The sequence below is a fragment of the Nicotiana attenuata genome, unplaced genomic scaffold (genome assembly GCF_001879085.1).
Source record: "Nicotiana attenuata strain UT unplaced genomic scaffold, NIATTr2, whole genome shotgun sequence".
In the NCBI taxonomy this organism is placed as follows: domain Eukaryota; kingdom Viridiplantae; phylum Streptophyta; class Magnoliopsida; order Solanales; family Solanaceae; genus Nicotiana; species Nicotiana attenuata.
Genome location: NW_017670685.1, coordinates 236,282 through 248,516, shown reverse-complemented (window position 1 = coordinate 248,516; position 12,235 = coordinate 236,282). Strand labels below are relative to the sequence as shown.

General features: G+C 39.0%; 1 protein-coding gene across 6 annotated transcripts; it reads right to left on the bottom strand.

Annotated features, from left to right (window-relative positions):
• Positions 1-520: 520 nt before the first annotated feature.
• On the bottom strand, positions 521-6,333 carry LOC109242295 (CTD small phosphatase-like protein 2). 6 transcript variants are annotated; one of them, XM_019409161.1, is made up of 9 exons: positions 6,261-6,333; positions 5,935-5,985; positions 4,230-4,488; positions 3,414-3,556; positions 3,183-3,279; positions 2,973-3,083; positions 2,572-2,847; positions 1,466-1,803; positions 521-967 (listed from the first exon to the last, which is right to left on the bottom strand). In XM_019409161.1, the coding sequence occupies exons 3-9, from the start codon at positions 4,381-4,383 to the stop codon at positions 749-751; spliced, it is 1,338 nt and encodes a 445-aa protein (XP_019264706.1). In that variant the 5' UTR covers positions 4,384-4,488; positions 5,935-5,985; positions 6,261-6,333; the 3' UTR covers positions 521-748. The 6 variants fall into 6 exon arrangements, with proteins under 6 accessions (XP_019264706.1, XP_019264709.1, XP_019264711.1 ...); XM_019409164.1 differs by lacking the exon at positions 6,261-6,333 and having other exon boundaries at positions 3,000-3,083; positions 5,935-6,210; XM_019409166.1 differs by lacking the exon at positions 6,261-6,333 and having other exon boundaries at positions 3,414-3,511; positions 5,935-6,210.
• Positions 6,334-12,235: the final 5,902 nt, after the last annotated feature.

Genomic DNA, 12,235 nt, shown 5'->3' with positions numbered 1-12,235 from the left:
TATATATATAAGAAATTGTCTTAGATAAAAAAAAATTAAAAAAATAGGGCAGGCCCACTTAGGTCCGGGACCGGCCCACTTAGCCCGGGACCATTAGTTCGTGGTCCCGGTCCTGGTCCGATTACCTCCAAAAGCCCACGAAGTCCGGGACCGTTTAAGCCCGACCCACGAAGCACGGGCCCACATAGGACCAGCTCACGAGGCCCGTTTAGGCCCAGGCCATTTGCCAACCTTACTCCTAAGGAGGGATTTTTGGTCATGACAATACCTTATTTTGATGTTTAAATGTTTATTTTTCATAAAAAAGAAGAAGCTCAACTTATAGGCTCAAAGCTGAAAATCTGAAATATCAAAATTGATTAAACCAAAACCGAACTGAAAAATCTAATCCGAGTTTATTTGATTTGAACTTGAATCCTTACGCTAAAGCTATCCGTAAGGTTGACCTAGCAAGCAATTCCAGACTACCCGAACACTCACCCCTAGTTATAGCACCATTACAAGAAGAAAAATCTTATCGAGCGTCCCTGAACTGCCACATCTTATACAGAACATGTATAAATGATTTCAAAAAAAAATTGCAACCGAGTATTTAAAGAAAAACTAAGGTTCAGAGATAGATTTCAACGTTTTAGACACAGCCTTATTGAGGAGTTTCCTCCAATCTCAAGCGTCGTTATGGCACCATTACAAGATAAATGTGAATTACATAAATTAACCAAGACTGAATCAATAAAGACACAGATCCTTATCTCTCAAATGCATCACCTCTAATAGAGTTAAAAGGACAAGTAGCAGCAGCAGCTATTCTCTCACGAAGGTTGAATTTGCTTGCAATAATCGGTCTAACGTCTTTAACTCCAACTAAGCTTTCCAGAAATGGGAGCAACGAGAGCAACTCTTTGTCAGAGCGGTCATCAAACCAGCTCTCAATTGGAATACCATTGTCCACCTGGAATCCAAATGCCTGAAAATAAAACCGTCTACCACATCAGTATAATAAACTGAAGAATGACATAATTCTACACAGGAATAAATTGCCTGCAAAAGCACATCAAGTACTCGAGCAGTTGTCAATTATTAACACATTACCAGATAAGATAATGCTCAAAGAAAGTGATCCAGTATGAAAATTCCATTATGAAGACAATATATAAGCTTTCATCAACCTATTTTTTAAAAGGTTTGTATTAAAGCTTTCAGCAATACTACCACGGAAGATTATTAGTTCAATCATTTTAAGAAACAGGAGAGGAAGCCCAACCATTAACAAGTTTCTTTCCAGCTTTCATGAACATGAAAGTTTAATAGCTCTTGTAATTGTTCATGGTGCAGGTTGCTTTAAAGAAGAAATCAAAGGAACAGAACTTATCATGTGAAAGAACCGAAAAGGACCAGGAAGAGCGGGGATCGGGAATCTTGATAAGGAAATAGTATTTAGCAAAGAGAGATTCTGTCATAGCACCTGTGGAGAGTTGTCGATGATAATCACATGTGCTAAATCACGGCCAAGAACTGACAGATCTTTAAGGTAATTGCCATCAACAAATACACATGACTCACGGTAAACACGATGCCTAAATACTTTTCTCTTTGGATCAAGCACATTCAGAAGCTTCTCAGCATAAATGCTTTGGCTTGCAGTAAATATGATAATCTCAAATAGGCTGGATACCCTATCCATAAAATCCCGAAGATGAGGACGGCATCGAACATATACATTATGATCTTTCAGGTTGAAATTCACCGAGAAAGTGAAATCTGCATCATCACAAGGTTCAAGTGTAGAGTGCACCAAGGTCTCTGTCAAATATATGAGATTAGAATCAGCTTAAAATGCCCACTAAGAAAATGACGAGTGTATGCTACGATTTGACTAGGAAACCTGAGTACATGGGTGAAAAGGAAAACAAGAATCATTGACTTTAGCACCCATGTCTGATGTACAACATAGGAGCATGCAATTCAATGTGCATCACATATTCACTTGGGCAATCAACAATGAACATGAATATGTTTACCAACATACTCCTAAAGGAATGGATGGCATCATCTTTCAACCTTGGTTTCTTTGGAGTTATCAGGGTAGATCCCACAATTTAAATGATATGCCTATAAAAGGACAGATAGCCTTGGTAGGATAAGGAAATATCCTTTCTTTTTAATCAGAGAGAGAAGGAATATCTATCATAGAGAATCTCCATCCACAAAAACGTGCAGAATGAAGGCCAACAACAAATCCAAGGGTGAAAGAAGCAACGCAACAGTTATAAAGGTTCCATCACTGTGTGTGTGTGTATAGACATGTTATTGTGTTCATCCGTGACCAAATGTCTTGTTTTGACACAGCAAGATTCTTAAGAGAAGAGTTGATATATAGATAGAAGAATACCTACGGATAACTATCATCCAAGGAGAAAAGGACACAACTGTCTAGAGAAAAATAACTGAATACCATTTTACTCTCGAGATATGTGCTAAAACTTTCTTTTTCCTTCAAAGCTGAACATTACTGGAACAGACCACCAAAGAAGAAAGAATTAATTTAGCATTAGGTATAGACTGCAATACCATCCAAGTCCAAAACAAGAGTGGTTGATGGGCAACTCCGTGTTTGTTTAGGCAACAGCACAGGCCGAAATGTTGGAACAACTGAGTACAAGTCTGGTAAATTCTTTATGAAAAAATATGGATCAAAGTCATCAAACTCTTCAGTTTCCTCTTCCTCCATACTAACATCAGCAGGCAACTGAACTTGATTAAATTCATCAATGCATTCAAGTTTTGAATCTTTAATAGAGAGATGCACAGCTGAAACTTCAGAGGAGATATGCTGGCCCCCTATATCTGCACAACAGCAACACATAATTAGCAATTGAAGAAAACATTAGAAGGCATATCTCAATTTTGACTAATAATGACTATCCTGTCTAACATAACCAGCACATGTACTATCACATAATAAACCATACTGGTAGCCTCGTCCAGCGCAAAATGACCTGTCAGCAGATCAACTTCTATATTTTCCTTTCCAGGCTCCTGCAATGGCTGGTCTGCTTGCTCGATGAATTTGGGTATGTCTGCTAAGGAAAAAATATGACCGGATTTTGAATGATATACAATAGATCAGAACATTAATTCACAGACCTACTCAACACTTAACTGCCAAAGCATCTACTTACCTCTGTTAGAAATTTCCCCTCCAATAGTTCTGGATATATGGAAGGTAGGAGAAAATATAGTATCATTTGTGCAACTATCAGTTTCAACATTATAGTCCTACATTAAGAAAAACAATAAAATAATATCCAACAAAAAACCATTCTAGTGCAATTCTCACCTCAAAGTATCTATATTAACAATGTGAGTTCATACTCCCAACAATACCACATGAAGCAAATGTAAATTGTTACCTTATTAATAGTAATAGTATTATATTCATGAACAACATCATGTGCGTCTGAAGCAGCAGAAGTGTCATCAGACACCAATCCAAATCTTACATCCAGATCTGTAGCAGCAACATAATTCTCAATCTTTTTCAAGAAATTGCTTCCTAAACACCCAATTATGATAAAAGTAAGGTAAGTTGCCACAGATAAATAAAGTGCTCTTCCAGGACTATATGAAATAAATAGGTAGAAGAGTCAACAGGAAAGAAGCTAATCACAATTAACTGGGAAAACACTATGCTTCAACTAGGACAATCAAAGGTCAAATCCCGCACCATAATCCAGTGATTGTTCCCGAGGAGAAGGGAAGCACACAGAGAGATACTCAGAATGGTGAAAGCATATGGCAAATCATTTCAATGCTAGTTCATAGGTCCAACTTGTGCCATTTTTTAAATTTTGATTCTTTTTAGATGGTAAATTTCTAGGAGAGAACAGTCAACTACATTCTACAGTGGCAAGTGAGATCAAAGAATAATATAGGTAAAACACCAAAAGAAAGCAAGAAGTATTTACCGACATAAATATGAAAAAAGTTTGATTAGACCATTACCACATCACAAGCACTTTGAACTAGAAGCTCTTTGACTTGGTAATATGTATATGCAAAAATTTATAGACAGATACTGTTGAAGCTTGAACGACAGAAAGAGCTACAAGCCTTGCTAATTTTTCAGATATATGCCCCAAATATCACGTTACACAAGCATCTTAAGCTAAAGATTAAATAAATCAAATTACTCTGTCCTCATAGGATGGGTTCCATATAATACTTACCTGATTTTTGCTTCCTCACTGTAGATGTTATAAGTTCCTTAACTTGCTTTGCCTGAGTTTGCACATTCTCGGACATCTTCCGCTGTTGTCTTGAAACCTTTGGACTAGCCAGCTCTCGTTGATTTCTTCCATTTAATTTTTTCTTAGTCTGCATATCTAACTACAGGATAGAGTCCACTCTGTAGATGCTTTAGTCCAGCTTTAATATCTGTGACAAAGAAGAATTGAATCACCCCCTTGTTCCAGTACACACAGTTTCCTGGAGAAGAATTGCAGTCAAGAAACAGATATTAGACAGTTTGTTAGAAGTTTTAGCTACGTAGAAGACATGATCATGAAAAGCATGAACAATTGTATAAAGCCATAGAAACCTGTCTACATGCATAATGGATAATGTCATTGTTATGTGCACAAAATATGTTATTCTATGCGTGAAAAAACTACCTTTACCTACCCCCCCCCCCCCAAAAAAAAAGCCTCAAAAAGGATAATTTTCAAGTATCTGAACAGCATATACACTTTGCTAAGAATTGAACAATACTAATTCCTTGAGACCATTGGCCTCACTGAGGATTTTGACCCAACCAAATAAACAAGCCATCTGATGGGCAATAGTTTTACTGTGCCTTCCAGCGAATGTAAAAACCATAGAGGAAAAAATGGATTTCTTGTTTCAGAATTACATTTACCATGTGTTGACAAATAAAGGAAGTTCATGAAATCAATTTCCACGCATAATTTAATCAATTTCGGATGACTCAAAAGCTTTAAGACTTTTGACCTTTTAAAGCCATTAACTTATTTTTTTAAAGCATGCAATGAACAACATAACCCCAAACATAGAAAATACTGATCCGAGGATACTTTAGATGATGTTTGCTAATCTTTTCATGGAATTAGAAGACTGCCTCTCTTATATTCTGCACGAACCTGCTCTTCTTGCTGCTCTATAATGTTATAACGTTTATCATTCACTCATTCTCAGGAAACACACTACAGCTCCATCTATTGCAAAACACTTATTGTGGGCTCTAAAAGTAAAGGACCAAAAATGTGTAGGTTATCCCTGAAACTTTAAGCCAAACCTAGTACAAAAGCTACGAAGTCCTGGATGCTTATCGAAATTTTACAAGATGCAGAATCAAAGAACACCATTCTAAGGCTAGGAAACAAAAGAGAGAAGCTTATATATGCATCGACTAATGCATCAATTAGCTTCCCCTATCAGATTTACAAGTAATTACTTTGGATTTCAATCTTTCATTTCTGCAGGTCAAACAATTGCAGCCAGTGAGCCAACTAAGAAAATCCTTTTATCTTTTTTTTTTTTTTGAGGGCAAGTCCATTAACTCTGAGTATGTGAGCGAAAATCCAGGCAATATGGTAGAGTTACCGTACGTTAATGACCAGCAGAAAAGTATATAAACGATGACGATTCCTCTGAGTATGACATGAATTGAACAAAATGGACATAGATGATTCACAGACGAAGTTGATTCATTGATTTTACTAGAGGTTCCTTTATGTAGCAAAACAGAACAAGACAAGCAGAAAGTAAATTTTAAATGAAGTGAAGAAGCCATTCAATTAATTTCAAAACCCTAAAACTGTGGTATCTGAACAGAGAAACAAACGTAGCAAACAGCAAAAAGAAAAAGGACTGAATCTTGATATAAGCTAAAAACGAGTTCAAAAATCCCCATACCTAAACTTTAAACTTGAAAAACACCACACCCCGAAAGCAATAAATTAGTTCCTGCAAGCATGGAAATATGGCCAGCTCAAGATAGTGAAGCATGGAAAGGAAAAATTAGGGTTTTACCAGCACAGAATCTGAAAGAAGATGTTTAATTTGGTGTTTGAACGAAAAAAATTCCCTCCAAAGACCGAAAAAGAAAAAAAGAGAGGGAAAACGGAAGACTAGCTAGCAGGAATCGAAATTTTTATAGTAATATTTTTGTCGGAAGATAAATCTAAAAAGGGAGGGGGGTTGAAGATAAATAAAAACATAATTAAATTATCCGTCATTACCTTGATTCTCGAGTTTGTCTGCCTACGGACTTTCTTCATTCTGTTTTACACGCGCTAGAGTTTCACCACTTCTATATATTCGCTTAGTTTTATTATTTTGACTAATCCATGTGGCCACAATGAGCTCAATATGGCAAGAACGGGGACAATTAAGACATTGCATATGGACATCGGGAGAATTATGGACACTTATCATTTTATTTTATTTTTGGCTCGTTTCACGCTTCCCTTAAACAGCTAGAGTTAACATAGTTTGCTTCTTTCTCTCATCAATATAATTATAAATTGTCTTTTTAATGCATGAAAAAAAAGAAAAACCAGCATGCCTAAGCATAGAAATCAGTGTAATTACTTGTGCTTACATACTTTTGTGTACGGATAAAATCGGGGATACAGTTACCCTGATTTTACGGTAAAGAACGAGAGGAAAGCACGATCTCTTATGGCCTCGAGAAAAATCGAGGGATTTCATGTCTCAGAGCCTAGGAAGGATAAATAGTGCACCCGGGACCGGATGCGGTCGAGATTGGACGCAAGCAGAATAAAGAGCCGAGACTAAGGGAAAAACGGTTAGACAAGATAAGCAAGGGGCCAAAATATCCGCCCTCAACCAGATATTACGACGCAAATCTCATCCGATAGCAACTGCGTATCAACGTTTACCGAAAGCAGAAGATTTTTTTACCTTATTTAGACTTATACTAGGATTGAAACTCCCGAACTATTTAATGGGGAGAACTTTTGTATTTTGAACACCATTGTTGGCACGCATATCAAAGCAATAAAGTTAATTTTTGTTCTTTAGCTATTGTTAAAAGTATTCTTCAACTGTTTGTTTGTTAAGTTATAACCGAGCTCGTTCCGAGGGTTGAATCGGAACAGATTTCCAAATGTCCACTGCAAAGCTAGACTTATTCATCCATTACATTTGGTTTGATCACTCTGATTTCCTTTAACTCAATTATTTATTGTTCATAGTTCATTCGTGTTAAATTAAATCAATTGTTACTCATTTTAAGGGTAAACAGTTTGGCGCCCGCCATGGAGCCAAGGATAATAGTGGTGATTTAATAAGAATCTCCATAACACGCCCTATTTTAAACTTGCTCCTTGAAGTTTGATTTCAAGTTATCCTAAAAATGTCAAATTCTCAATCTGCTCATTTGAACGTTGACGCCGAGTCAAGCCACCACGGTGAAAACAATAATGTGGTACCAAGCAATGACATAGCCATGTTGATCCTAATGGTCTCCCAATCGCTGACCCGGTCGACGCTAACTCACAAGTTGCCATCAATATCAACCTGCCAACTGATCCCGAAAATAGCATTCGCGGGGCACCCCAGCCATCGGCTCGAGAAGCACCCGAAGGGAAAGATGATGGACTTAGCTTACGAGGGTCGATCAGATCCCGGGAGCGCCTCCAATATTGAAAAGGTCGAATTCCAAAAAATTCATTCAGAAACCTTTCCCCCCGAGTGCGGTACCGAAGCCAATCCCGAAGAGATTTTGAATTCTCGACATTCCCAAATATAGCGGGACCACGGATCCAAACGATCATGTAACCTCCTATACATGCACAATAAAGGGCAATGACCTAGAGGACGACGAGATCGAGTCGGTGTTATTGAAAATATTTGGGGAAACCTTGTCCAAAGGAGCGATGATATGGTACCATAACTTGCCTCCAAATTATATTGATTCATTTGATGTGCTTGTAGAAGCCTTTGTTAAAGCCCATGCTGGCGCCATCAAGGTCGAGATGAGGAAATTTGGCCTCTTCAAAGTCAAGCATAGAGACAACGAGATGCTTAGAGAATTCGTGTCGAGATTCCAGATGGAGCGAATGGACTTGCCCCTGATCGTAGATGATTCAGGCATTCACTTAAGGGCTCAACCCCCAAAGTTCCATTGCTTCTCAACAATTGAAGCAGAACTTGGTGGAGTACCCGGTGGTTACTTGGGCCGACGTACATAATAGGTATCAGTCGAAGATCAGAGTCGAGGATGACTAGCTGGGGGACCCTCGGGGTTTGTTTACCCCAATAGAGCGAACGATGGATCTAAAAGAATTATGGACCAGGAGCCAAGGCCAGTCCGAGATCGGTATCAGCCATACAGCTCGGATAGAAGGGGAAACGAATCTGGTCGCCACCCAACCAAGAACGACAGGAGAAGCGACCAAGGACCTAGCAACCGGGATTTGATGAGTAAAAACGGTTTCGACAGATCACTTGGGGGAAGGTAAGCCTTGAGACTATCGGAATATAACTTCAGCGTGGACGTTGCGAGTATAGTAGGCCATTGGTCACATCAAGCAGACCACATGGCCTAGGCCAATTCAGTCCGATCCTGCACAGAGGGATCACAACTTGGTATGTAAATACCATGGTACTCATGGTCACATGAACGAATATTGTCGGCATCTAAAAGATGAAGTGGCTCGACTATTCAACAATGGGAATCTTCGGGAGTTCCTAAGTGAGTGGACCAAAAGAAATAGGGAGCGAACAAACAATTTGAGTAGGAGAAGTCTCAACACGTGATCAACATGATCATTGGGGGAGTGGATGTCCCATAAGGGCCGATGATAAAACGCACCAAAAGTTTCTATCATAAGGGAAAAATGCGCTAGGGATTACATCCCGGAGGGGTCCATCTCATTCAGCGATAGCATGCCGAGGGCATCATCCAGCCTCACTATGATGCACTAGTAATATTCGTACTTATCAATGAATCTCGAGTTAAATGTGTGTTAATTGATCTAGGTAGCTTGGAAAACATCTTCCAATGGAGAGTCGTAGAGCATTTGGGATAATTGTACCGAATCGCATCGGCAGTACGAGTACTGAACGGGTCCAACACGGCATGCGAGACGATGAAGGGTGAAATAACCCTACCAATAAACATTGTTGGGACCACCCAGGAAACAAAATGTCACGTGATCGAGGGGGTATGAGATACAACGCCTTGTTCGGGAGGATATGGGTCCACAACATGAGAGCGATGACTTTGACCTTACATCAAGCATTGAAGTTTCCCACTCCGGGTGGAATCAAAACGGTCTACGGGGAACAACTGGCAGCAAAGGAGATGTTCGTTGTCAATGAAGTGATCCCGGTGCCCGCGGTCACGATATCAAAAAGTAAGGACTGGTCAAAGAGAAAGAATCCAAATAGCAATCAACGGTCCCCACCCTGATCGAGCGGGGGAAATAGGAAAGGCACACAACAAATGAAGAGGATGACTACGGTGTCCCAAGATCCTTTATATCACCCGTTGATACTGATACCATCAAATCGACAATTGCGGAATTGGAGAAAGTCATACTAATCGAGTAACCAGATAGTAAGGTATACCTGGGCACGAGGTTAACTCCCGAGCTCAGAAAAAACTTATTGATTTCCTTAAAGCTAATGTCGATTGTTTTTCCTAGTCCCACTTAGATATGACAAGGATCCCACCGGAGGTGACCACAAATTGAGCTTGGAACCAATATTCACCCCGGTCAAACAGAAGAAGAGGCCGCAGTCCGAGATCAAACACACATTCATCAAAGACTAGGTATCTAAAATTTTGAAAGTAGGTTCCATTCAGAAAGTTAAATACCTAGATTAGATAGCTAACGTTGTCGTGTCCCTTTTTCTTATGAAATCGGGTTTCGGCGCGTGACAACTCTTTTAAGGAAGGTGATTAAAAGAGAGAGTCGCCACCTAACAGGTTTGGGGTGCGTTAGGACACCTATTTGCAGATAACTCTGGTTTAACCAATCTGCGTCACCAAATATCGGGTAAGGGCTCAAATTGCCTCAAAGAGAAGGTGTTAGGCACTCTTCAAGGTCCACAACTGTGGGTCCCGACCGAACTCGAATTATATGAATTAGTCAGACAAACAAAGACAAAGAAAACAAAAATTTATTATTAAATGATTTTAAATGAACAAAAGTAATTGATTTGAAGACAAGATGGGGGGTCCTAATTTTTTTAGCCTAAAGGATCACCCCGTGCAACATAAATAATACTTCGTAACTCCTTCGAGATGGGGTGTTACTCGTATTATTCAGCGGGCACAAACTATCATCTCCTATTACCCGATTACTATCTTTAAGTTGTTACCTAAGGCGCACTAATTGATTCTAAGTCGTACCTTATGCGTGCACTACCCGTCCCATGTCTATGGTCCAGGAGGCGGTTGGACCTCTATTTTGGGTGGTTCTAGACTTAACTTATGTTGCTCAAAATGAAAAAACTAGACAACATACAAAACAAGTTGGACTTCATGTAAAAGCAATTAAGGGCTCAAGTTAGCCTCCTCACTTAGACAACAAATGCACGCAAACAAATTAGGCGTTTGACAGTCTTAGAATTGAGATGAGTTAAAGCCATTAAGCCCTATAGACATGGCTTCTATGTGACCATGGAATTCAAACATGCACGCAGTTTCATATGCGAGGTACTATTTTGGATACAACTTCTGAGCGACTACACAATTGCCTATTGATTGCAGGTTATAAGCGATTAAACCTATAGACATGCTATCTAGGTGATTTACACATTAGTCAGTAGTGATAACCATGAAAGGCATTCAGAATTACTCCATTTGATTCTATAGGCATGCTTTCCAATAGTGGCAACGAAAGAATGTCGAAAGTTCAATATTAGCACTTAGCGAGTAGGATTATCTTATAGGCAGGATTTCTACAATTAGCGATTGAAACTGGTTTTAGCTCATATAGGCATGTCTCCTAAGTGACTAATTATAATAACAACACATTAATCAATTAAAACCCTATACGCATAATTTCTAAAATGCAGATTTGTAGAACATAAGCTATCATGACTCTATGGTCATAATTTTTAATGGACATGTTGTGATGCATATTAAAACACTGGTCACTTTATTTCATGTTGGCATGATATCTAACAAACATGTAGAAACAAAACAAATTAAATACCTATAGGCAGGTTATCCAACACACACGGTAGCAGAACATGTTTGAGCAAATTAAACACCTATAGGCAGGATTTCTACCCGTTTCATGCAAATATTAAATAAACCCATTTTCCCGATTTCACTAACACCCCAATTGTTATTACAACATTATTACAGACCCAATGAGTGAAATAAATTACAGAATTACAAAATAGCTATAGTGGGCCTAAGGCAAGCACAAACTATATACCCAGCCTGGCTAGATCTTCAATAACATATCCATACAGTTTCACAACAGCCCAGAAAACAGCATCTGTTTACACAAAGTAGCCTACATCTAGTAGCCATAACTTGATCAAAAGTCCCAAGTAAATAGCCATTTACACAAACCAACTGGTTCATCCAGTAGCTGAAAGGGGGGCAAAGTTGAGCAATTAGGAAAAATGGCAAAGAACCTTGGACCCTAGTGCGTCAGAGTTCCCAAGGGCTTCAAGAACCCAGGGCACTGCTCACACTAGGGAGGTTGATAGAGGAAGCTTAAGGGGAAGGGCTTTGGCTTTCAGTCAGCCCCAAGATTAAACTCATAACAGGAAACAACCAGTGAAAATAGTAGTTTAGTAATAGGTTTGGAAAGCATTTGCAAACTTATAAGATAATCACATAGTGAACTCATGAGACAAACTAATCCATTGGGCAGGGTGACATATGATAAAGAACAAGGGGCCTAGGATTGCAAGTTAACAGGTAAGGGCCTTAGGCTAGTAAAACCAAGCAGGGCAACCAGTTTAGGTCTTAATGGATCAGATTATACTAAACTCAGATTTAAACAGTATAATACAAACAGGATCAGGTATCATAGAGGGTATCAGTCAAGGCAGGCTGGTTTTAAAGGACCACAAGTCATTAAGGGGTACAATTTGGTCATGACAAGAACATATATAGTGGCAACAATAGTCATAGGAGCATACAACATTTAGAGTAAGGTCTTAAACAAGTTGGGGCATGCTAATAACATCAGTTGGTCATTAGAAGTTCAGAATTAGG